Source organism: Mustela putorius, unplaced genomic scaffold (assembly GCF_011764305.1).
Source record: "Mustela putorius furo isolate JIRA1106 unplaced genomic scaffold, ASM1176430v1.1 tig00003983_pilon_pilon_pilon, whole genome shotgun sequence".
Taxonomy (NCBI): Eukaryota; Metazoa; Chordata; class Mammalia; order Carnivora; family Mustelidae; genus Mustela; species Mustela putorius.
Genome location: NW_025422123.1, coordinates 14,290,518 through 14,318,443, shown reverse-complemented (window position 1 = coordinate 14,318,443; position 27,926 = coordinate 14,290,518). Strand labels below are relative to the sequence as shown.

The 27,926-nt window shown below is 39.0% G+C and overlaps 1 protein-coding gene across 2 annotated transcripts in view; it reads left to right on the top strand.

Moving 5' to 3' along the window:
* Positions 1-3,005: 3,005 nt before the first annotated feature.
* Positions 3,006-27,926, top strand: part of LOC101692751 (patched domain-containing protein 4) — a 52,270-nt gene continuing 27,349 nt past the window's right edge. Inside the window, exons 1-2 of one of the 2 annotated variants that reach the window (XM_045071180.1) lie at positions 3,006-3,246; positions 3,562-3,973. In XM_045071180.1, the coding sequence (XP_044927115.1) occupies positions 3,242-3,246; positions 3,562-3,973 (417 nt within the window). In that variant the 5' untranslated portion in view covers positions 3,006-3,241. Of the gene's footprint in view, positions 3,247-3,547; positions 3,974-27,926 lie in introns of those variants that run through there. The other variant, XM_004739726.3, reaches the window with a different exon arrangement.

Here is a 27,926-nt window from a genome sequence, read left to right as displayed (position 1 = left end):
ACTGGCCTAGAACTCGGCCATTCTGTGCAAATTCATGTTCTTCTGGTGTCCTATCCTACAAAAGACCAACTGGATTAAGTCCAACCTACTACCCCCGTTTGTCACTATTGAAGTGAGAGGTTACAGGCAAGCATGGGAAAGAGGCTTCAGCGATCCACATGGCAACATATTAGAGTCAGAGGACGTAAGTACAAACTCTCGTTAGCTTATTGTAGATCTAGAGAGCCACAGAGAACTATTCATAGATACACACATGCACAGATTAGTATATAGACAGTCCCCAATTTACAATGGCTCAGTGTATGATTTTTCAACTTCATGATCCTGTAGACACCAGACTTTGAATTTTGCTAGCCACATGCAGTAAGACAATCTCTGGTGATGCTGGGCAATGGCTGTGAGCCACAGCTCCCAATCAGCCATGCAATCAGCAGGGTAAACATCCAGTGTACTTACAAACATTCTGTTGTTCACTTTCAGTACCATAGTCAATCAATTTACATGAGATATTCAACACTGTATTATAAAATAAGCTTTATGTTTGGGTGCCTGGGTAGCTCAGTCAGCTGAGATCGGGATTCTGAGATCGAGCCCTGTGCTCAGGCTCCATATAGAGCCTGCTTAAGATTCTCTCTCACCCCCTCATTCTGTGCCCCATCTTCCATACACATGTGCACTCACTCTGTCTTAAAAAAATAATGATAATAGGCTTTATGCTAAATGATTTTGTCCAACTGTAGGCCAATGTAAGTGTTCTCAGCATGTTAAGGCAGACTAGACTAAGCTATAATTTTGGTAGGTAGGGGTATTAATACATTTTGAACTTTCAATATTTTCAACTTATTGCAAGTTTGTTAAGACATAATCCCAGCATAAGTTAAGGAAGATCTGTACAACCGTGTATTTCCTTGTTACCAGTTGAGAAGGCTTAGAAGTGATAGTACCACAACAGCAAGTAGCACATTTAGCATCAGATTTTTGCTTCTAATACCATTGTCTAATAAAACAAACCAGAGCTTCTTAGAGAAATGGCTGATACTGGGGCAGGAAATATACAAGACAAGCCTAGAATATATTACAGAGCAAGAAAGTATGGAATACATTTTTTTTCTTTTAAAGGACTCAATAATAATAATGGGATGTGTCAAAGGGAGACAGAAGCCAATGAACAGAGTTGGAACAATTTGAGCAGTAAAGTAATTGAAGTGGTATTGAATTATAACCCAAACACAATAGAAATATGTATAAATATCCATGTGTTCATACTGATATAAAAGCATATATATTGGCTCGGTGAGCCAGTCAGTTAAGCATCTGCCTTCACCTCGGGTCATGATCTCAGGGTCCTGAGATTGAGCCCCATGTTGGGAAGTGGGCCGGTGGGAAGTCTGCTTCTCCCTCTTCTTCTGCCTCTCCACCCACTCACGTTCTCTCTCTCTCTCAAATAAAAAAAAAATCTTTTTTTTTAAAAAGCATCAAATAAATAGAGTAGAATGGAATAGAATAGAACAGAGTAGACTAGAATAGAATAGAAATTATATAGAGCAGCATGGATTGGGTGGAGAGCCATCAGGAGTATTATAGAAGCCATTCTTGCCCACAGTGGAGATGCAAACTCAACGGTCTCCAAGGTCACTTTCAGTTTAAAAGACTGGAATTTTTTCTTAATCTTATATATAACACTACATTTGAACTATTACCCTTAAACGTTGCCCCTGTTTTTGAGCTGTCTGCAGTCTCACTGGTGTCCAAAGTGAAAAATTTATTCCACTAGCAAAAATAAAAGGCATCTATTAAGAGGATGAGTACTTCAGCTTGTTTGTATGCATAGATGGGCACATCTCTAAGTATGTGATGAAGAACAGATCCTTTCACTATGATTAGGAAAGTGTGAAGGAATCATCTCTTGAAACTCAATCTTCTCTATGAAGTCAATGCAAAAAGAACAGAAGCTTTGGAAGGCAGGTCTCTAGTTCACAACCAAATTTAGAACTTGTCTTCTAGACTTCTTCATATCCTTTCCAGAACAAGGTCTTGTGAAAGGTCCCATCAGTAAAAAATAAAACACACACACACATTTATTAATATTAAAGCTTTTGAAGATCATGGGATCTGCTGATGAGAGTTTCCCACCTTCACAGTGGTAGGTCCTGAGGGATGAATTGTACATGGTGGCAGTTTTCTTTCCTCTGTGGTGAAGTAGACTTCACTGTTTAACACATCAAATGACTCCAATGTGTTTCCCCCTAGCCTCCTAGTCCTCTTTATTCAGGCAAAAACTGTGTGATGGGTGTCCCAAAATGTTTGTTTCTGGAATTCCACTCACAAGAGAAAATTAGATAACCTCTTGGTCCACTTCCTATGGAAGGGAGAATGGGGGAAGGGAACTGAAACCAGCTTTAAGAACTTTTTGTCTAAACTTCACAAGCACAGAAAGTGAATGTAATATTTTATGGGAAACCACACATTGCCTGTGGATCTCCACTACCAACGCGCGGGATACACACAGACACACACACACACACACACACCCCAAGCCATAGGCGACTGCTATTGGCAAATGCCTCACCTCCAATCACCACAGCTAGGAAAGGTTCCCAAATTCCTAACGCACCACCGGGTCTCTCGCAGCCCTGGGCTGCAGCCTGCTAGTCTGTGGAATGACAGCGTGGAAGGTGTTGCAAGGAAATCCCTTGCATGCTTTGTGGTATGTTAAAAATGCAGCATCATCCTCTCCGCTCCCTTTTCTTCAGCGGAAAAGCAGAATTCGAGGGCACTGGAGGAAACTGGAGGGGCAAAAACGCCGCTTGCCTCCAGGAGCCCTCGAGCTCCCTCCCTCCACGCCGCCTCCCCCCCCAGGCTCTAATTGCCAGTGCTCCAATGGGCCAGCAGCACCTTCACCCGTTTCCTCTTCCATTCACTCCAGCGAGGAGGGAAGAGGGAAAACAAAACTCTAAAAATAACTGCCAGCATCTTAAAAAAAGGAAAGCTTAGCTGCCCCCCCCCCCGAACAGCTCCCTCCCTTCTAGTCTCTCTCCTCCCCGCCCCCCCCCCGCCCCTTATGGGGCACATGTCTGCTTCTTACAACACCGAGGCACATGGTTCCAGTTAGGCACCGAACCCCATCAGGACGGAGAGGAAATCCACATCTGTGGGACGCTCCGCACGGAACCACCTCCAGCGAGGGAGGCCGGGGGACTGCAGCACCGAGATGAAGGGCTAGACCGCGGGAACGCTGCTCATGCGGTGAGAGGGGCGCAGGAGGCGGCGAGGGCGCGGGGAGGCCGGGGAGGGTGGGCCCCGCGGTGCCCCCGCAGTGTCCGCCGCGGGCCCCCGCGCGCGCTGTCGATATTTGCCCGCCTTGCTGCAACTTGCTGCAGTGTTTGAAAGAGTAGTAAGAGCGCATGGAGGTGGGGCCGGGGAAAGACCAGGCGGAGTGGCTGGGGGTGAAGCGGCGGGGGTGGGACGCGGCGGTGTGGGGAAGGGGGCTGGCCGGGAGGGGGTGGGATGGGGGAGTAAGGGGAAGCCCGGCGCTTACACATGTCACATGTGCTTTTTAAGACGGCCGGGAGCGCCTGCGAGCTGGATCTGGTGGAGGATGCTGCGGCAGGTGCTTCGCAGAGGGCTCCAGTCGTTCTGCCACAGGCTGGGCTTGTGCGTGAGCCGGCACCCGGTCTTTTTCCTCACCGTGCCCGCAGTCCTGACCATCACCTTCGGCCTCAGCGCGCTCAACCGCTTCCAGCCCGAGGGCGACCTGGAGCGCCTGGTCGCTCCCAGCCACAGCCTGGCCAAGATCGAGCGCAGCCTGGCCAGCAGCCTTTTCCCCCTGGACCAGTCCAAAAGCCAGCTCTATTCGGACTTACACACCCCTGGGAGGTATGGCAGGGTGATCCTCCTCTCCCCACCCGGGGACAATATTTTGCTCCAGGCTGAGGGGATCCTGCAGACCCACCGAGCCGTGCTGGAAATGAAGGTGAACCACAAGGGCTATAATTATACTTTTTCCCATCTGTGTGTGTTGAAAAATCAGGATAAGAAATGCGTGCTGGATGATATTATTTCAGTGCTAGAGGATCTCAGGCAGGCTGCCGTCTCCAATAAGACAACAGCCAGGGTGCAAGTGAGGTATCCCAACACTAAATTAAAGGTATGCTCCTCCTGCATGCTTCTGCCAATTAAAGAGGCAGCACTTCATTTCTTGCCCTAAACAAGCAAAGAAAATGCAGAGGTCTCATCCTTAAGACTCAGAAGCTAATGCTTCTTTCATTTCTTGGGGGAGGGGAAGATGGGCAACTGAGTGAAGAAAACAGGCAATGAATGGTATGACTAGATATTAAGAAATTCAAAGCCGAACAAAACAAATGCCAAAAATGGAAAAAAAAAAAAAAAAAAAAAAAAAGGAAAAAAAGTTGTTTCTGAGACCCTGCAATTACATCTTTGTTCAGGGTTAATAAATCAGTGAATGGAAGGGGGAGGGGGAATCCTGAACAATTTGGGGGATTTCTTTTCATTATGGGGTTCGATGTATTTCTTATTACTGATTACACATCCACCTGGTGCCATATCCACCTATCTACATCTTCAGCCTAGCTTGATTTTGACATGCAGAGATTTTGTGTTTTGGTGCCTTGTGAGTGTGTGTCTGAGAGCAGTGGTTATGAATGTAGTAGGGATTCCAGGAATTATGTGTAAGTGTGTTAGCATAGCAAAAGAAGCAGAAATTTTCTGTGTGTAAAAATGGAGATATGCAGCTCACTGATGTACTAGTTTACTGAGTCCTGTCATCTTCCTTTTCCATGAAAAAATCCAAACCAAACCGAAATTATTGTCACAGCCCAATAGCAAGAAGGAGAAAGAAAGATTGATTCTACAGTCAGCAAAAATTGCAAAAAAAAAAATTATTTCAGCATTAGATATATTGTGTTGTTTAAACTCTCAAGTCAAATTTTGTTCCTCAAATGAGATTTCTAAATTCATTCTACACTGTCAGGATTGAGCTGCTGCAGGCAATGAGGCATGCAGTCTCCAGGTGACTGAAGTTTCAGGGACAAATGTGACTTCTAAAAGAGTCACTGCACCATTTGTATGCTCGACCCTGTGCATGCTCAGAACCAAGAACTCCCAAGACAGGTGTTTCCCAAGAAGGAGGAATTTTCTTGCTTCTGATGTGTATAAGACTATGTGTGTGCTTCCGTGGAGATAATGAAACAGGAAGGCTGTCAGTTTGGATAAGTGAATGGCCTCACATAGAAAATCATTAATACTTCTGTTTATGGATTTGATAAAAACAGCATCCATACATGATTTTAAAAAGAACTTTCTCCAGGTTTTGTTTAGTTAAAAAGCTTTTTTTTTTTTTTTTTTTTTTGTGCAATGAGGGAGAACTTAATGCACTTAGAAACCAGGGATGCCTCAGGAAACCTCATAACCTGCCTCCTTTTAGCATGTTGTCCTGTTTAAATGCATCCAGAAGCTGACACAGTTTCAGCTTTACAAAGCTGAGCAGTCCCTTGGGGTTTACTGAAACTAGACAGATGATTCATCAGCTTGAAATCTAGGTAAGGCCTTGCGTGCTTCGTACTTACTGAAGGAAGCATGAATATATGGGTGGGCAGCATGTTTTTTTGTTACCTGAATCTTTTGCCATCAACATTATCACTGGCTATGGAAAAGAATGCAGTGGAGAGGTGATCTTTCTAGTCCACAGTCTTTTACCTGAGTTCCTAGCTATGCCAGACATCTGGTTTAAGAAAGGTTTTGGAACTGTTTCATATTTAAGCATCAATTTGTTTTACCTATTGAGGCAAGTTTACTGATTATTCATATGCATTATTAGTTGGGTCCCTTATTTCCTTCATTCAGCAGTACTCTCCAGGTGTAAGAGCTTTGTCCAATCAGCCACTGTGAATATTTTGTTTACCTGGCAATATCATTATGATATTTACAGTATAAACCCCCGAGGTCTTAGATGCACTCACATAATGATTGGTTGTGCTCCTCTGATTTACTAGGGGGCTCTTCTAGGCCCACAAGACAGGATTTGAGGTAAGAAAAGCAAGGTTTTATTATTAAAAGTAATATATGTCAGTATCTTCATGCAGAATTATCTGTGAGCAGGGACTCTGCAATTTCTGGGGTTCCTCATTGAACCAACACCATACTAGGCCTATAACTGGTGCTCCATCTAAACTTTCTGGCTGACTGGTTGGTAGATCTACATCTCCGTAAGAGTCAGTGGGTAACCATAGAAGAATGGAGTAATTGATTACAAAGGTCAGTGTAGTAGTAGTAAAATTGTTCTACGTACCATAAAAAGAACAGGAGAATTACACATTGGCTCTATACATATAGGCTCTATAGACCTTATTCTGCTACATTCTAATATCAGTGCCTCCTCCAGTGTGCTGGCTTGACTCTCTGTGCATGGCCTCAGTGGGACTTATAGAAGCTCTTTGAGAAAATGAATCCCTGGAGTTTCTGTTGAGAGCAGTGAGCTTTCTCAAGCATCCAGTGGTAACTGCACCCATGCCAATATAATATAATATATAATTTGTACAGTGCCACAAATACCTAGAATCTTATCAAAATGTCTCCAAGAACTTCTAGGTTAAGAACTCCTTGTCACAGAGCAAAATGAGGGGGTCTTTTGTTTGGATTGCATGTTATTTGGAAATGATTTTGATTCACATGTGGCAGTGATTCTCAAAAGGTTGTCCCTGTGATTTTGATGTGTGGTAAAGTTTGAGAACTTCTGGTTTATGCGATTTGAGGGGAAATTTATACTACATTTTATAGCTCTCTAATGCATTTTGCTTTCCTTTGTCATACTTGGGTCACTGCCCTTCCCAACTCAATATGGAAAATTTTCATGATGGAAGATGCTATTAGTGGGCCAGGGAAGCAGGAGTTGTGGCTAAATAAATAGCACTGGTTGGATAATAAATAGCACACTGGTTGGATAATTGGCAATCTCTTGACATGAAAGAAGCAGTAGGTCAGTTCTTGGAGATCTCTGTAGATGTGTAAACACTGTTTGACAGAAAAAAGTGGCCAGAAATAGCTCTGACAATTGGAAGGGCATCTCCCAAACATCTTGAAGACACCCAAGTAGTCCTGAGGACAGAAGGGTTTAGAACTTCTGATAAACATGATTATCTTGACAAGGTGATCCAAGAAGCAGGGACATAGAAAGTTGGCTGGCATCGAATTCCAAAGAAAGGCTCAAATAAAGATGTTACAGAAGATATGAAACATACACACATTTTCAAAGACTATGTAGAAAACGTGCCAAAATCTACAATTTCCACACCTATGAAATACGAATGCTATGATGAACTCTATGAGTGTACCTGTTATTAAAATCATTATATCATCATATCCATTATTATATCCCCAGTTAGGTACAAAGTTCAAGTCTTATACTCCTTCTAAGCATGCTTTTTGTGTCCCCCACTCCAACCTAATCTGATTCTTTGTAGATAGTATTCACATCATTGATTAGCCTATTAATTTGGAGATTTGTACTGTGATATGACAAAATTATCACCACTTTTCAAACCTCTGTGGCATGCTTTTATTTTTAAAGGTATTCCCTACATTCTCCAGATCTCTATAAGGTATTTCGGTTTGGAGGCCTCCCCCCGCCCCCCAACTTAGGAAAGCTACATATTATTTAGCTTAATACAATGTGGCCAGACTGAATTTTTAAATCAAATACTTTACATTTTGCTGGACCAGGCTCTTGAATAAAATGAATCAGGCATCAAAATCCTTAAGCAAGGATTGCTCTGGACTCAAAGAAATGTTTCCATGATTATTCAAGTGGCCTAGGTGTTTGCGGGTGTTATTTCTCCTCACTTTTCCATCTGGCTAATTCTAAGAAAGTAACAATTTCCATGTCTCCTTCTTTATTTTTACCACAGTAAAAGCACAGGTAAAGAAGAAACAGACAAATGCGGTCCATAGCAAATGGCAAAAAGGAAATGAAGCAGATTTGCTTCCCCTGCAGCCTGTCCTCCCTGTTAAATTTCATTAATATCATACCTATGAGCAGATGTTTAACTGAAGCATTCGTGCTTCAATACACTGCACTCAAGAATAGGAGCAAAAAAAAAAAGACTTTCCTGTTTCTTCATGAGGGACAGTGTTTCATTTTCCAGGTTTGGAAGATGTTACCCTTGATTACTTAGCTCCAGTCTGAGTGGAAGGACAACATAAGCCAACATGAATGAGGACCAACATTATTTTTAGAAACTTCCAAGAAAGGTCATTCTCTAGACCTTTTTAGACATCCATGTCAGGATCTTACCTTGGGATATTTTGATTCAAGCTTACTTTCCTGATTCTATCTTTTAATAAGGGAAAACATTATTACCTTATTGAATGTTCACATTGTGTACTATGTGATACTGGTGTTTTAGACACACCATGCTATTTTTACAAGTTTATAAATCAGAGGAATATTTTTATTGTCATTTGATAGGTAAGGAAACTAAAGATCATGAGGATGAAGGGTTTCTACAAGACTCTCCAGGGTAGTATAGGTTGGAGCTGGGATTTAAATCTGTCTGTCTGTACCAAAGTTCATATTCTTAATCCCAATGCTATATTAGGTCCTATCATACCCTGTACCATTCTTTGTAACAACAGATCTTTGTACTAAGACAAATCTAATGCCAATCACCAGTCCACAAGTTGGTGAAAGGAAGCCTTAATTCTCTTATTCAACCATAAGGGAATGAAATTTCCAGTCTGGACAAACTCCTACCCTCTGCATATCATGGAACCTGCTACAAATTGTTTAGCAAATTTCTCGCTGACACATGATTTCATCTTTAATATCATTTTACATCAACTCAGAACAAACCCTAGTCAGGATTCAGGATCAACTGTAAGTGGGAAGACTATAAGATGGCCCGAGGTTCTCAGACAGAGGATTTTGTGTCAGACAAGCTTGGATGTTTTTGTCTTAAATTGGCATCAGGAAAAAAGATTGATTAGATAGCATGAGATAAAACAATGCAGACTAAATTGAGAAATGTTCAGAGCACCTAAGTTCTAAACCTAGTTCTTTGAAGATTTGTGTGACAATGGACAAGTCGTCCCATCACCAGTCTGGGCCTCAAGTCCTAATATTCTTTTGTAACATTCCACCTTTTAGTTGATGAATATCATCACAGTGGATTTGGGAATATACACTAGAATATTTTTTTCCTGTGGAATAAAGTAGATGTATTTGGTTAGATGTGAACTATGCTATTGAATGATGTTAATCATAGTCTCCTAGTGAAATTATTGTAACATCTATTTCTTAACCATCATGTCAGGATTAGTTAATCAAATCTCTCTGCTGGTACTTCCCTCAGTGGTACAAGACTACCAGGAGCTTGGGGTAAGGGCAAGGAAAAGTTACTTTTTCCTCTTTGACACATCCAACATGGTGGAAACACAGGAGGAATAAAGTGAACCACTCCCTTGCCTCTCCTGCCACTTTAAACAATAATTAGCTCTAACAGTTGTTTTCCTAATCTTTTCTATGATACACATTATTTAACTGAAACAAGCTCATTTATTTTGTTTTTATATTGTGTTTGGAGAGTATTTTCCATTTTAACCTGGTAGCTATTACACAATTATTGGACCACATTGCTTTTAATTCAATTTTAGAGTGATCAGCATATGCTCAAACCTATTCTAGATACATCCAAACACTTCTCTATGTGCTCAGTATAAATATTTTTAAAGAGGAAACCTGGAAATTCCAAGATTCTATATTTGCCCAAGACAGCTCTAGACTGGACAGCAGGTCTGTTTCTTCCCTGAGTCAAACAGATCATCCCAGGGGCCCCCTCCCCAGGATGGAATCCTGGAAGTGACTCATTTCTCTGGATTATTTCTGCCCGAGTGCTGGTGGATAGGGTTACATTCATCACAGGCTTGGCACACAACAACAATTAGGCAATGCATCTGGCTTATCAGGGTGCCAAGTTGAATTATATACCACAAAATCAATGTCATTTTGTTTTCTAAGACCTTGCTCCCCGAAGTGTTGTTTATGGACCCATGGCAGTAGTATCACCTAGGAGCTTATTAGAAATGAAAACTCCCCAGGTCATACCTGACTGGGATCTGCATTTTCACAAGGCCCCTAGATGACTTGTAAGCATTTAAGAGTTTGAGAAATTCAGGTCTAAGACACAAGGTTGACCTAAGTATTCTTCATTCGTGACTGAGCTTGAAGTAGCATGTGTCAATTCAGACCAAAAACACCCATAAGAAAATTGAGTAGTTGAGCCTGTATCCATATGATTGAGTCATGCGGTAGAGACACTGAAGAAATGCCTGGAGAATTAGCAAACAGCTTTTCCACACTGAGAAACCCTCATCCCTGTCATCTGTCGTCGGGACTGTCACCTGGTTAAACTTAAAGCTGATTACTGTCGTTCAATATTTTCCAAAAATGTTGAAATTAAATCTAACCATCTCTTTAAGAAAAAACATCAGCAGCATTTTTCTCAAGCCCCTTTGCAGTTATTTTACAAGAGTAGCAACATTAAGGCCTAGTTAGCCTAATTATGTTAATATAATATGAGAACACAAGGTATAGGAACTATCCATAGGAGGAAGAGTGTTTGGGAAAATGAAACACAAAATTACAGTGGAGTATATTTTAAAGTGGCCTTGCAATCCAATTTTCTCAGATAGGATTATTATGGTAGAGCCATTCACTGAAATCAAGGCTTATTCTCTGTCATTCAAGGGAATTCAGGGCCTCTGAAAGGTACCCGATGAGCAGCGCTCAGAATGAATGGATTCTGTTTCGTTACAGGATTTGTGTTAGAACAGCCAATGTTTTCCCTCCAGATCTACCCTCCCAACATGGAGAAGCCTCACCTGGGCCACTCTGACTTTCCTCTACTGTCTCAAAGCCTGAAGGCAGAGTATAAGCTCTGGATTCTGGAAAGCAGAAATGTGTACAAAGGGTTCTCATGGCTTCAGGAGGTCCTGAAGGTTCATGGCAGACGCAGACTTGCCTGGAGGGTTAGGGTTCAGCCTCAAAGTTTATACTTCCCTTTGATTGTTCAGGTCTGTGCTTTTGCCTCACCAGTTTTCTTAATTCCGTGGAGGGAGGGAATGTTTGGTTTTGAGTGTCACTGCAGGTCATGCTAATATGGACAAGATGCACGTTTGGTTCAAAAGCCATTCCTGCACACACTCATCCAGGTAACAACTGTGTCAACTATGTACCAGGCTCTGTATTGGGCAGATTGGAGATCCTGTGAGGTACAAAACACATGTGCATTTGCCCTCCAGGAGCTTGAGCCTCATAAAAAAAAAAACAAAAAAAAAATCACATAAATTTTTATCATAGTAAGAAAAATAAATGATGAAATAAATAAATAAATGATGAAAGAAAGAGTGGAATACCAATTCTTAGGGTATTGGAAATTGTTTTCTTGAGGAAGTGACTGTGAGTTGAGATCTAAGCTGAGGAGGTTAACTTGCTTAAGTTGGATGGTAGACACAGAGCACAAAAGGGAGGACATGAACCTTAGAAGCATTGGACAGGAGCCACCATGGATGGAAGTTTCCAGCAACGATGGTGCTGAGGGCCACTGGAGACTTTCTTGAGGGTTGGTGTAACACAAGTTAGATCCAGGTCTATGGACCTAGACTGTCTTGGTTTAGATCATTGCTCCATGAGCTCTCTGACTCTGTACAAATATTTTTTCACCTCTTTGTAATTTAGCTCCCTTCTCATAGTTCCTACTATTGAGTAGGTTAGCATTGAGAAGGTTAGCATTGAGTAGGTTAAATGAGTTCATGATACCTAAAAGCAGTGCTTCTCGAGCTCTAATTGTTAACAAGATCCCTGGGTTAGGGATCTTGTTAAAAAAACAGATTCTGTTTCAGTAGGTCTGGTATGGGTGACAGTCTGCATTTCTAGCAAGTGATGCCGATGCCACTAGTCTACAAACCATACTGTGAGCAGGAAAGGCATGGCATGCAGCATTAGAACAGCACCCGGTTCATTATAAATTCTTAACAACTGCTGGTGGCTTAACCGCTTGCATGCTGATACTTTGTCCTTATCCCCATTAAGTAAGTGAAAAACCCTTTTTGTTTCAACCCTCAAAGCTGAAAAAGCTTTGTGTCATATGGTAGTATCCTCTTTTCCTTAGTAAGTACAGTATGAGGGACATAGATCCCTCTGTTTTTTGCATTGAAGACCTTAAGCTGCCTCCAGGGTTATCATTCTGAATGTGACCTCTCTTTGCTAAGGATAGTAAAGTGAAGATAAAGAAAGTGTGGGACCTCGGTTTCTGTGTTCAGCGGGTTTGGAAGTATCTTGTTGTTCTTAGTACAATAGCCTTGACCACTCTCTCCCCTAGAGGCATTTGTGTCATTCTGGTTCTCCTCTTCCATCTCTGATGGTTCTCTACTTCTTACTGGCTCCCTCTTTCTACTACTCTGTACTTATAATGGCCCCCATAGAACACTCTTTTCCATTGTCTTTTCTCACAATATTCTCATTCAAGCCAAACTTCTATCTTCTTCTACATCTATGACTCTTTGAATGGCATCTCTATTGCACCATTTACTCAGGCTCAGAATGTCCATCACCTATAATTAACTTTTTTCCCCTACCCGCAACCATCCAAGACATGCATACACAGTAATAGCTAATTAACTACTGGTTCTGATGCCAGGAGTTCTCCTAACGTGGTCCTTGGACCAATAGCATAAAAACCAGCTAGGAACTTGATAGAAATGTGAATCCTCAGACCTCATTCCATATCTGCTGAAACTTTAAGAGGGTACCCAACAAGGTCTGTAGGTGATTGATTCCTATTGAAGTGCGAGAACCCTTATTCTACAGTAATGGTGTTCAATCTTGCCTAAGCACAGGAATCATGAGGGAGGCCTCCAAAATACTGATGTGTAGGTCTCATCCCCAAAGATTCTGACTTAATCAGTCTGGAGGAGCCTGGGTGCTTGGAATTAATAAATAAATAAACAAATAAACAAACAAAAACCTTCCTCTGCTGATTAAATGGATTCCAAAGGTTTCATACCAAGGTCTTCTTTTCAATTATTTTTTCCTTGTCTTTCTCTTCTCTCCCCCCTTGGGCCTTCATTACCCATTACCTTTTTTATTTGTCTGATAATCTAATCTCTCTCCTGTAATTTCTCACACTTGAGACATAATCTGTGTAACAGGACTTGATTACTGTTTGTTGGTTTTATTTTCTTCTAACCAAATCCTGTAAGTGCTTCCCATTGCTTGGAGAAGAAGTTACGAGCTCCTGACCATGGCCATGGAGAACTTTCCTTGGTCAGGTCCCCAACTTTTTTTTTACAGATTCAGGTTACACTATATCATATGCTGTCACCAAACCAAAGTAAGCCTACCCTGAACTTCCCTCTTTTCTTACCTCCATTTATACTGTTCCTTTTGCTTGGAATTTCTTTCACTGTCAAACTCACCCACATTTCTGAAAAACTAAGGTCCCAAAGCCACTTTTTCCCTGGAGTTTCTCTAAGTGCTTCCAAAGGTAGAGAACACTTCCCTGAACTTTAGAGGTACTTTGAAGGCATTTCCCGTAATCACAGTCTAACAGTGGTTACAGATTTGTTGTAAGTCTTTGATGAAATAAAATTGTACGTACCTTATAAGCTGATAGAGCTGGAAGCCTTCATTATAAAAATTGATTTGCCTGAGAGGAGCCAGCCAATAAGGAGATCTGTAGGGCAAGCCCTTGGGGGAAATTCTAAAAGGACAAGGTAAAAAGCCCATGCCAGTGAGCCTGACATTCATAGGTTGTGTCTAAACCCTCAAGATAGATGGCCACAGAAAGACACTGAAAGTTGTTTCTGTGAAGGGTCCTGAGATATATGAGATATATGAGGCACAAGCAAGCTAGCTTTGATCTAAAGAGCCAAAAAAAAAAAAAAAAACATCAGAAGAAGGAGAGAGAGAGAGATATTTTCCCCACATGTACACAGCACACATGTGACTTTAGCTCAGGAGAGACTGCAGAGAGCATAACATGGCATGGGTACATGATAGGGTTGCTTAGGTATAGCAAATAAAAATACAAGTCACCAAGTTAAATTTGAATGTTGGATGAACAAAGGATAATTTTTTTTAGTATAAGTATGTCCCCTATATATTGCTCTCTTTACTTATCAGATACGCAGATTTAACTGGGTGTCCAATATTTTATCTAGGAGCCCAGTGGTATGAAAATTCACAGACTCACTTCTGAAAGCCACCGTATTGACTTCAGAAAGTCCCAGGGACCAATACCAGTGCTGACTCACAGCAGTGGCAATCAACCAGGGAAATGGAGAAGATGAGGAAAAGTCTATTTGGGATGTAGTAAAGATAGCAGAAGGACTCCCAGAGATGCATGGGTAAAAGTTTTCAGGGGCAGACTTCTGTTTCAGAGTGAGGATACAAGCAAGTGAAACAAGTTCTTCTTACTATGACCTTATCTCTACATTGTGCCCACAGGAAACCCAAGTTACATTTATTATTTTAATAGTTCCAAGTGTTTATTTGCTAGTGAAATGAAAATGTAATGAATAAAAAACTTACCCAAAGACCACACTGGGAAAAGATTCCATTTAGCAGAAATGTCTTTTGTTTTATATTTTATCTATGAGAAGATTAAGAATATTTATACACAAGAAAAAAATTTAATTAAAGAATGTAGATGATGGGTATAGATTAGTGAAAATCTGTAGCATGGGAATATTAGCAATGCAAAATTTGAACACTAGACAGGATAGGTTACCCATTCCACGCATGATATTGCATTAGAAACAAAGATGAAGCAAGGTATTAAACATGTGTATAACAGCACGAAGGAGTGTATGTGTTATTTAGAATCTGTCTTATTTTCCTTCAAGAGTATAAGACTTTTAAGGGCAGTGATCATATCTGGTTCAGATTTCTAGCTTTAAAAAAAAATGCAAGAAAATTCTAGTTTTTCATTTCTCTCTTCCCAGGAACCAGGTCTCTTTGCTCAGTGCATTTTGTGGGATGATCTCTGTAGGGCCAATTCCTGGGTGGAAGAAGCAGAGCCTGAGTAATGGAGCATGAGGACAATGAGTGGTGGGGTACAAGTCAGTGCCCCCCAAGACAGACACACACCCTGCTAGAGCTCCCAGGGGGCTGAGAAGCTCAGGGTCTGAACTAGTTTAATGACCCCTTTTCATAGATAGAGCGTATCTCTCGAAGGGAATGGCACATAAAACTGGTATTAGCAAATTGCCTTTTATTATCATTTCGTTCTTTCCAGCCATTTTTTTACCTTGGGGATTATTTTTAAGGACTTGAATCTTTCTAGGCTGAGAAACTTCAGAATTTTGTTTTATCAACTAATCACATCTTATCAGTATGTCTCTTGTCAAACAATGCCCAACTTTATATTTTTAGTTAACTTAGCTCAAAAAGTTGTTTATAAACTGATATTTTCCTACTTGACTTTTTCCTGATAGAAGGATGTTTTGTTAGTTGATAACTAAATTCATAAGATCCTCACTTCTAATCCCCATGTCCCTCAGTTTAGTATCCAGAAAGTATACCGCGATGTGAAACGTACAGCCTGAAACAATTAATGTTTTTATTGAGGTGGGTCATATTTCCTAATGGATTGAGATGAGAGGCAGAGCTCTTATTGATTGAGTACCCTCCTTCAATTTTAAAAAATAATGATGAAGAGGATAATAAAAAAGAAACAGACAAATCTTTGAACCTAATTTTGTCCTTTACTAGCTCTATGACTCAGACATGTTTCTTAATGTCTTTGTCCTTCAGTTTTTCTGTTAAAAAATAATATTAATATCCATTCTATAGATTCTCAAAATTTCTGGTGCTTGGCAGTTTCTTAATAAATGTTAGTTATTTTTTAAACCATTCCAACAGTATAATAGTACCAAGGAAAGATTAGGAAACAGAGTGAAAAATCTTTCACAGTTCCACTCACCAATTCTATAAACAATGTATTTCTAGTCCTTAACTATAAAATATGTAGTTGTCATATATGGTATATGTCTTTTTTGGTCCTGTTTATTTTCATTTTTTTCATAAGAATTTGAGAAAATTGCTCAAAAGTTTGGCAAGTAACTATGACATAATTTACTTAATTGTTCATTTATTGTTATCTTTAGAGTGTTTATGGGGCAGTGTTTTTTGGAACTGATTTTCACTATCTTTAATAGGCATAAGGAAGAAAACAATATATTCTGGCTTGTCAACAGAAGCTGTAGGAAAAGAGCATTTTCTTATGTGATTTAAGTGTTTCTTTGGTATGTATAGGCACTTATGAATGCAAGATACAAATATAGGTCAAGAAGTTCCAGGGGAGCAGGTGCTCTGAGAAAAACCCTGTATACAAATTAGAAGGACCTGATTTATTTATAGACCAACTCCAAAATGCTGTAATTTACTTAAGGACCACATCCAAGATTAAGCTTTTAAGAGTAGTTTGTGGCTTATCCTATTATAAAGTAATTTTTACTGCTTTTCACTTGCTATAGCTCAGTGATTCTCCAAAGAAACAATTGACGAACTTTCCAATTTTAGCAGGCTCTGGAGCCCCTCCCCAGACCGTTGAATTAGATTCTCTGGGGAAGGGCCTGAGCATTGGTGTTTTCAAAGTCTTTATATGATTGTGGTGGATAACCAGATTGAGAAACACTGAAGGACCTTAGATCAGAAAGATCTCACCATCCTACTGAGCCACTTTGCAGAGGATGAGAGGTTAAAGGGGAAGTGCTCTTTGCCTGAACACTAGCTGCAGGCCCTGTCTGTGGTCCCAAGGGAGAGAGCATTTGCCTTGATACCAGCCCTCACAGTACTAGACGCCCACCAGGTAAACTGCCTTCATGAGCTCTCTAGGCAAATTAACAACTTCATCCTCACCTATAATTCCTTAACCTGGTATTGACTGGCCAGAAATATGATGTCTTAATCAATCTGTGATGCTCCAGAGATATCCTGGATTGCTAAATATATTGCTAAATCCTGGATTGCTAAATACATTGGGAAAATATATCCTTTGACACTTGAAAAAGCATGCTTACTTAATACATTTTTGTAAGGAGATTAATGAAGAAAACCTGTAGGCACATGATAAATATTATTATATTTATATGATAAATATTATTATGGTGATAGAGGCAAAGATAATAAATCTTGAGAGTTCAAAAAGGTATAATACTAGGACTTATTATAGTCCTATATAGACTTATATGGGAAATAGACTTCCACTTTTTAAGTTTTTATTAGCTCCTTGATTTTCACCAAGATAAACCAAATTCCTTCATATTGTGAAGCTGTCATTTTTGCTACCTTGCAAATAATTCATTAATGCTCTCCATTGTTAGCCCATCCTTTTGATAAGTTCATAGTAGGAAATAAATATGTGTTGAATGAATGAAAGATCAAGTGAATTAATGATTTTTAAATTGTTATATTTTGAGTATTAAAAGCATGATATTAAAGAATTTCGAAATATTCCCAGCCTTAGCTTACCCAAAATTTATTTAACCTTCAGCTAAATGCCATAGCTTGTATCTTTTCACCTGTGAAAATATTATACTTCTTTTCTAGACACAAGAGTTTTGGGAACGTTAACTACTAGTTTTAGCAAGCTTGAGACTTTGAACTCATTCATAAACAGATTCAGACTTCCCCAGATCAGTGTGGCAAATCAATTCAGATTAAAACAGTATTAACACCATGTCTAATTAAAGGAAAAGTATGTTCATTAAAGTGCAATGAATATTTAAAGTAGTTCCAACTACATAGAAGCCATAACAATTTAAGCGCCCTTCTTGGGTCAGTAGAGAGCTTTTCCATTAGCAGCCTAGTGGATTCACAAATCATATACTCCCTTGCTTATTGTTTTTAAGTGGCAATTATAAATCACTTGATAGAATGAGGTAAAAAGGGATGTTTTCCTAATCTGTATGAATGATGTGATGTGCCACTGGGCATTGAAAAGTTGAAATTATATATCAAAAAAAGAAATTAAACATTTGGTACCCCACTCCTGTTCTATATTAAATACTTCATCTTTGGCAAAAAGCAAAAGCTTTTGAGAAAGTTGAATCTATACTCATATTTTGCAGAGACATACAAGATAGGGAATTGATTTCTCTTTTATTTACTGTTCTAAAGAATATTCAGCAATTATAGCATGCATTTCTAAAGGACTCAGACATAAGCATCATAGTTTGTGCATATATACTCATAAGGCTTCATTAAAAGAAATTTTGGAAGGTTATCTAATCTGCACATTTCAGAAAGCCTTGTTGTATATAAATATTTTCAGTAACCTATTCACTATGTCCTTTTCAAAGAAAATTATTCCTTGTCTCTTTAAAACAAATATTCTTCTTTTTTTTTTTTAATAAACATATAATGTATTTTTATCCCCAGGGGTACAGGTCTATGAATCACCAGGTTTACACACTTCACAGCACCCACCATAGCACATATCCTCCCCAATGTCCATAACCCCACCCCCCTCCTAAACCCCCTCCCCCCAGCAACCCTCAGTTTGTTTTGTGAGATTATGTAAAACAGGTATTTCTATTTGTTCTTCCTTCAGTGAAGAAGGAGAACCCTGGTTGTTGTGATCTTTTGTTCTTTGTTTTTTGGTTTTTGGGTTTTCTTGTTTGTTTTTAATCCATCTTCTACCTGTGACCTTGGAAATGGTCATTATATTCTCTTGGCCTTTTCCTCTCCAGCTGCATAATTTCTTATATGTAGACCACATTCTCCACCTCACAGCCTTTTTGTTTTCAGCAGACTTTAAAGTTTAAAGTTTAAAGTGTCTCCTCAGTCTTAAACACATACGTTCCATTCTTTATAAAGATATGCAAGTCTCTTCTGTGCTCCAAACCTCCTTCTCTCTGATCTGCCTTATCTCAATAAATAGCCTTTCTCAATAGAGATGTATTCCATGCTTACATTGCTTCAGAAACTGCACGAGGCCAGGGTGATATAGAGATAAGTTACAGATCCTATTTTCTAGAAACCTAGTCTAGTGAAGAAGGAAGACAACTAAATGGGTGGTAATCAGTACAGTGTGGTACCTTAAATCTTAAAGGTGAGTCAAATGATCCAGAGCTTTGAATAGTCCAGCATTGGCTTTATATCAGATTCAGCCTCCTCAGGTACAAAAAACAAAACAATACAAAAATTACTCTTTACTGGTGGGAGAAGTCTTTCAGAGATGCTTATTTCAATTGGTAATAAATGTTTTCTTTTCAAAATGTATTCATTAAAATTGAGGTCAATGGAAAACTGCTCTCCATAAGGAAGGAAATATTTTGCTATGATCAGTTACTCTGAAGGTTATGAAGTCAGCATAAAATCCCAATAATGTTATAGACTTAAAAAATGAATACAAAGCAGGAAAATTTTATGGGAATGGACCAAGAAATATCAAGATGAAAAAGCACGAGGGTTATTAAGCACAAACAAGACCTAGCCAGAAGATTGTTGAAGAGTGGAACTTTCCACGACCCCAAAAATCATCCCACCTTCAAGTCTTTCCTCCCTGAGGTATAGTAACTTTTATTCAGTTGGGAGATTATTTAACCAGCAAAAACGAATCATATATACAAGTACAAGACACCTTGTAGAAATCATGAAGCAATGGTGTTGAAAATGTGAAACAATCACAGCGAAAATGCTGAGCATTTTTAATAATTACAAAAAATAAGGAATCAATTCCTATTTTTGTTTTGGGTGATATCTGGTTTGATCAACGTCTCTTAGACATGGGTGCTAAATCAGCATTTTTATCTCCATTAAATAAAGTAGTCACTTTTATATCATTAGCAAAAGGTCACGCTAAATCTTTCCATAACAAAGTCGGTAAATACAATCTGCAAAGATATCTCACACTTCCAACTGATCGCAGGATGTTCGATGTGCGGTTCTGAGAGTTAATGTTTATGTAGAAATTGTAGGATTCCAGGTCTCCTTGTTGAGAAACATAAAATAGAACTGTGCCTTCTCCCTTTTTCATGAGGATTCTTTGTATTAGCAAAGTGAAGTGCAGCATTAAATAATCGCCAGTGAATTCAATCTTCATAAATAGAAAATCTAGATATATTTATCCGACTCTCCTATAGCAACACCTTTATTTTGCTTTACTTATCTCCGTAATTATTTCTGTTCTCTTGGTTTTTATTGCTATTGTTTGCTTTAATTCGGAGATTGGAAGACCACAGATTGAAGAAGTCTCTTTGATCTCTGAATTTTTTGGAGGCCGGGCTAGCACATGGCTTGTGAGTTGTAGGTCCCTGGGAGCAGTCCTAGCACACAATGGGGTTGTGAACCCACAGAGACTGAGTAGTGGTCGAAGTCCACTCAGACTGGAGTGCAGCCAGGATTCTTACTGCAGTGCCTCTATTCTTACTACTACACCACTGACCACACATTGACCACAGAGGTCTTTCAGTCGTCGGTTCCTTGCACATAATATTTCTAAAGTTATTCCTGATGGTTTTCATGAAACTCAAGATTGAAAGTGGAAAAGGATTCACTGTATCATCAAATTCATCCTTACCCAGAACTAATAAAAGTGTATTCCCTACAGCATTTTTTCCCAAGCAATTTAGGCAGTTTTATTAAGTTCAATTTATGTGCATTTCACTTAATTGATCGAATTTCTGCCACTTTTCTTGGAATACTCTTCTGAAGCCTTAATAAACCTGACTAATATCATGACACTTCTCCATTATAAAACTATTTCTCTTTATTATGATATTCCATTATTCCTTTTTCTATTAACAACATAGAATGACCCTAAATAATTCTTCTTTTTCTAATAAGTCATGCTGATACCTTGTTCTTTTTTTTTTTTAAAGATTTTATTTATTTATTTGACAGACAGAGATCACAACTAGGCAGAGAGGCAGGCAGAGAGAGAGAGAGAGAGGGAAGCAGGCTCCCTGCTGAGCAGAGAGCCCGATGCAGGACTCGATCCCAGGACCCTGAGATCATGACCCGAGCCAAAGGCAGCGGCTTAACCCACTGAGCCACCCAGGCGCCCCCTGATACCTTGTTCTTACAAAGACCAGATATCAAAGTCCACATCCTAGCTTTGTAGACTAGGAAGCATTGTAAATAGAAACATTTGATGTAATTTTTTTAGTATTATTATTATTTTTATTTTTTATTGTGTTATGTTAGTCACCATACAGTACATCATTAGTTTTTGATGTAGTGTTCCACGATTCATTGTTTGCGTATAACACGCAGTGCTCTATACAATATGTGCCCTTGATGTAATTTTTATATGATCTCTTCCCGCACCAATTTAGACTGGGGAAAACCAGCAACCAAAGCCCTTCTAATTTTATTTAATAACTACCACTCTGAGGGTACTCAGAATATATGAAGATACTGAATATTCATCATCACATAATGAATAAAGGATTACAGAGTTCTCACTATGTGCAAGCTGGTAATAGATTCTGTGTTTCGGAAGCAGTATCCCTGCCAGTAAGGAATTTACAATTTAGTTGACTTGACTGAATAAGTTCACAATGCAGTTGCCTTGTCACATACGTACGGTAAGTAGATGAGCCGGTCAATGTCCAACGGGGTATGCAGACATCACTTGCTATAGAAAGGAGTCCAGAGGAACAATGGATCACCTTTGTCTTTCCCTCGGCCTTTTGGGATGAAGTGGGACTTGAGCTAGTTCCAAGAACAAAGGTTGGAATCAGCCGGAGGAGTACAGGGAGAGCACCTGGGGTGGAAGAAGAGCCCATCTTTAGAGTGCACCCATTTGGGTGGTAAACCAGCATTTTTGTTCTCAGTAAATGAACAGGGAGAATTATCTTATTTCCTAGAACTGGCCCAGGTAGGCTAATTAGAGTCACAGAAAGCCCTCTTTAACAGTTAATTATAGTATGCTAACATTTAAGAGAACTCCAAAACTGCATAAGTTCTCTAGGTCAGGGTTTATTAACCTTGGCACTGTTGACACTTTGGGGCTGATAATTCTTTGTTGGGAGGGACTGCCCTGCACATTATACAATGTTTAACAGTGTCCCTGGCCCCTCCCTACGAGACACAGCAGTATCCTGCTCCTCTCCCCGGTTTTGACAACCAAAAACAAATGTGTCCAGGCATTGCCAAATGTCCCTGGATGCGAAATTGTTCCCCATCAAGAGCCACTGCTCTGGTTCTCTGAACACTGAGGGAAAGAGCTCTCTCAGATTCTCTTCTCCTTCTGCAATACCAGCCTCAGGAAAATTGTCTTTGTACTTAACCTAGATTGTCTCCTATTGCATGTTATAAATCCTCTTCTGAAGTGGCCTCAGAGTTGTGCCTCCGTATCAGGAGTACTTTGTCCACTCTGCAAGACTTGAGGCTATAACGTCTGGAAGATTTCTAAGTACCCAGGGAAAACCACTAAGAAATGCTCACTAATGTCTTTCCTCCACTTAGGAAAAACTCCCTAGTCTTGTTCACTTGTCAAAACTGTAGTCCTATTTAGATTAGAAACCTATTTCAATTGTAAATCCCATTGGTGGGGAAAGCTCGGTTTTAGGAGAGAACACAGCTGGTGCTTCCTGGATGTTAAATAATTCATCTTCCTCATTTTGGAGAGTCAGAAACAGCCAAGCCGAGATGCTAAATCCTCAAGGTAATATTACAAAACCTAGTTCCTGGCACAAAAGAGGGAAAAGGCCTGCTAAATCGCAGAAGCCACCTTCCGCAGCTTTAGGAGAACTGTAAAGAATATGCTGTTTGCTCACCTGATTTTTCCCCATTTTGCTAACACAGAGAAGACAGGTTGCCCTAAGAGAATTTTATGAAACTCAGTTAAGAAAAATCAGCCTTTCTACATTTTATGTAGTCATGCCAGTTTCACTCAGGCCTGTAGTTCATTTTTCAAGTGCAGTATTTTGACCCTTCTAAAACGTATTTCCCCCGGAAATCAAAAGGTAATCATGGAACTGGGGGACCACTTGCTGTGTTCCAGTTTGTAGAAAATAGATGACATTTGAGTAAATGCTTGTTGTTAAATATTTCTCATTAGTGGGTCTGTTCTCACACTTGGCTATTTATTGCATAATCTATTTTAGTCCAAGTTGTCCTAATACCTGTCCCAGGCTCATCTTGGATTATCGTAATAGTTTCAAAGCTGCACTAAATCTCCAGAATGCACAGCTTCTAGAATAGTCAGTGTTCCATACTAACACGTTTTTCAGGTAACTAGTAATCTTAGTATTTTTATTTCTATGTCCTGAAAGAGGTAACATTCTTAGAAGAAAACCCATTTTACATCTTAACGAGACATGGTTTTTCTTCATATATGATAGGGTACATATGTGTGCTACTACGTCTGTGTGCTCTTCTCATCCGAGTTTCTTGATTGTGGGACTCTAATGAGAATCTATAATACCCCGTGATTGCAGCAATTTTTATGCTTTAATCTATGCTGCTTGAATGGTTGACTGCATATGATATAAGCAATCAAAGCTACCAAACTCCAAATTTTTCCATGGATCAGGCTCAGTAGTTTTGTATTAGTTTCACTGAGAGTAAATACAGACAAAGGTAAAAGACAATCAAAGAAGTCTGCACGCAACCATTGCAGTTATCAAGGCAACACAAATTTCTAAAGATCATTTATTTCTTTATCTAAGGGAATTTTCTCAGGGTACATAGACAGACAAAAATTGAATTTTCCAACTGGAAATTGGCCAGATGTGCTTTTTAACAGATATGTTTTTTTTTTTTTTTTTTTGAAAAAGACGTTGTAGTCATTAGAACAAGGAAGACAGAAAGGAAGGGTGAGTGCTATCAAACAAAATCTCAATTTGGGTTCACTTATTAAAGTCTTTCCTCATCTCATGGGAACAAAGGGGAAAAAGCCATTTTGGTGATTGGAACATGGACCAGACAACCCAATAATCAAGCTCTGAATGAATCCAAAGCGTCCCAGGCATATTTGGCTTATGGTAGTGGTACCAAGGGAGCTTTTATGAGCATCCATGCTATTTTTTTCCCTTCATGATGTTTTCTCCAGAAGTTAGAAATGTAACTTGAGCTACTCTAACTTCCTAATAACACAGCTTGCTTTAATGTACCCTAAACAGGAGCACTTAATTCAAACAAGCCTCCATTCTATTATTTTTCGACAATGTCTTTTGGGAAATCTCATTTTATGTGCATTTTATTGGGTTCAAAAATTGATAACTTGTATCATAAATCAGATAAAATATATATTATTTCAATAAATGAAAGGACCTTTTAAAAGTCAGAACAGGGGCGTTGGGTGGCTCAGTCAATTAAGCGTCTGCCTTTGGCTCAGGTCATGATCTCAGGCTCCTGGGATCAAACCCTGGCTTCTGGCTGCGTGTTCATCGGACAGCCTGCTTCTTCCGCTCCCTCTGCTCCTCCCCACCACTTGTGCCCACTCTCTCTCTCTCAAATAAGCAGGTAATCTTTTAAACAAGATAAATAAAAGAACAATTGAGACAGCTATCCCCATATAAATATCAGTAAGTTCAGAAGTACACAGCTGAAGGAAAGGGGAAATTCCTGGAGACTCTTAAAAAAAGGATCCCTAAAGAGTGTATCATTAACCCAGTTAAAATACTAGTTTATAACTAATATTAAAAGAAAATAGAAATAGAAAATAATCAACCCATCTTATCATTTAATGTATATTTTCTTAATTTAACATGAAATCAAGGTACTGGGAATATGACTAAAACTTTTCATCTGCCTGTATTTCATTCAAGAGAGACTGAGAGAGTTCACTCAAAACTCTAAAGGATTAGGGTTTCCCAACAGAGCCAATGCATCTGGAATTCTCTTGTTTCTATGAAGGCGCAGCTTCAATAGGAATGAGTAAGACACATAAATTTAAATGTGGGTGAATATCTGGGGACCATTGACCCAACAATCCTGAGGGAAGAAATTTAGAAATTAGCTAAAGTAAGCACATACACTAAAGTAAGTTAGTTTAGAGATGGCAGGTTGTAGAGTGATGCTCTGATGTGTTCTCCCAAGTAACTTACATTGACTTGTTCCTCAATATTATTTAATCTGTATATTGTGAGTATTTTCTCTCCAATTTTCTATTTTTCTTAAATGTCTGAATGGTGTTCAAGCAAATTCTGAAGTAGTCAAACTGGCTCAGTCACAGCTAAACCAAGACATGACAACTGCTGAAGATATAGCTAATGTTTCTACATAGGCTTTGAACAGCTTGTTCAATTTTGTTTGGCCACTCATTTATTCAACATACATTTTAGTGAGGTTATCCCATATGCCAAAATCTGTGCTGAACTCTGGAAAAACAAAGGCATGTTATACTCAACCCCTGCCTTCCAAGCTGCAGAATTCAGGAGGCACAAACTCCATCTCTGGCATCAGGAGATCTAAGATGTCATTCTAGCCTTGTCACTTACTAGCTGTGTGATATTGGGATAAATGACGTTTTCTCTCTCAGGAACTATCCTGAGGTCCCTGGAAAGATTGAAATGAGAAATACTTTTCAGTAACTTTACTAAAATAAGCAACGAGTAAATGTTAATGCTTATGCTCCAAAGGGAATGAATACATTAAAAAAATAATAATAAACACAATTCAATTATAGGGGTCTCTAAAGTGGGGGCACCTAAGATGTCTTATCATCTCAAGAACAAAAAGAATGAAAATGAACCATCCTATGTGGGTTAAGCCATTGTGGGAATATCAAAACCTGCAATTTTAGAAATATTATAACAATTACAAATATTTTTAAGTGAGATCAAGAGAATGCTCTATCTCTTCTGAGTTAGAAGAGAGAACAGAATAAAACTACAGTAAGTTATTAGGCTTCAAGAAAACTTTCAAATTCTAAAGGTTGTTAGTAAAATTTATTACCCCAAAAATGTATTTTTAGAAAGATGACATGCAGCTTTCTTCTCTGGATGGTTTGGATGCAGGGCTGACTGGAAACAGAGGTGGGGAATCTTTAGGATATTCCTCTCCTCCCATGACTGATAGAGGACTGATAGGCAGAGGTGACAGCATTAATAAACTATTGTGACGGAGATGGAAAGGCTGTAGTAAAAGATCAGGAGAAGTAGGTAGCAGTTATTATTTCTTTTTTTAAAGAAGGAATGGGGCATATTCTGCAATTATGGAATCATATACTCTTTTTAAGTTTTGATGGAGAAATATCAACATATGAATCCTGTTTCCAAATTCTGCCTAGAATTGCAGCCTCTAAATATTATGGTGCTATTACATTGAAACTTGACAGCATTTTAGTTAATAAAATGTTATTTGACAGTATTTTGAGGACTTTGTCATTTGGAATGCATGCCAAAAATATTTGGAAATTTAAACCTGAAAATTCCCAAGTTCATTTTCAAAATTCGTAAGTTACTCATTTCAATAAAAAAATTCTAAACACAATATAACATAATAGGAAATAAAATTGGAACATACAGATATGTTCTAGCCAAGGTGTCAGTAAACTTTTCTGTGAGACTCCAGACAATTCATACACAAATGCATACTACTGTGTACCAATAAAACTTTATTTACAAAAACCAGCAAGGACCAGATTTGGTTGGTGGCCTTTAGTTTGCCAACCCTTAGTTTAGCAATTTTTAAGTCTTTCTTTCTTTTTTTTTTAAATAATTAATAACATTTTTCTTCTGCTGAGTATCAGATACCCTCACCTCAAATTTAGGTTATACATCTGTGTTTTCATTCACTCTTCAGAATGGAACATCTAAAAACAAAAAAACAAAAAAAGAATATAACATCTAGAATGGCACTTAGAATAGGAAGACTCAAATCTACAAAGAAAACTAGACGAATGTTTACAGATTTTTATTACAAACTTGGATTCAGTTTAGAAAGGATCCCCACACTGTAAGAACAGAGGAAAAGAGCCTAGCTCTCAAAGAGATGAGGATATCTTTAGGGCATGTTAAAATATTATGGCAGCAAGGAGAAAAAAATGTTATATTCTTCTTCCATATCTAAAATTGCTGCCTTCATGAAAATGCCTCAGGATGCAAGCACAAAAATTAAAATATTAATGAAAATACATAAAACAGCAGCATTAAACTCCCCTTCAGGAAGGCCTCATAAAATAGGACTAATACTGGGTCTTGCAATCAGGCTCAATCAGGAATAATGAGCTTACCCTTCTCGTTCCTTCCCCTCTTCTTTCCTTCAAACCCATGAGTTTTGTGTTCTAATTCTCCTACATTGAAGACTAAATTTTACTTTAGATTTGGGATAAAGGGCTAAGCCCAAAATCTGTGCTCTGTTCCCCCTGGGGTTAAATAGCATCTCTCCTTTCTATCCCAAAGTATTCAATATAAATGTTATAGTGCATCTGAGAAGCTATATCCCCTCAGGGAGGCAGACAGCCTCACTTTTATAAATACTTGGCATCTGGAAGCACGTTTTTCATTTTTGAATATTGTTATGAGCTCGGCACCTATTTTTGGTGGCATTTCTTTGAGACATTTTACATAGTGAGAAAAGCAAACACGGGCATTTATTTGAATTTAAGGAGGGGGAACACTTTGGATTTGAGATCGTATCCATGGCATACAGGATAAAGCATGTTTTATGGCAAACCTGTGATATGAGGTATCACTCTAATGACTTAAACTAATAATGAAGAAATGTACAGAAAGTGCAAGTGGGTTTGAGGTAAAAGTCTTAAAACTAAGATGAACATGGTGAGGAAATAAAATCTTGACATTCTCAGTTCTAGTCTTCTGATTTTGTACATCAGAAAATGCTGCCTCTCAGCATAAAAAGAATTATTCAATACTATCAGAGGGAATGAATAATATTCCCCTAGTGATTCTGTGAGGTGTAGGCCTGAGATTGGCATCTGGACATGACTAATATT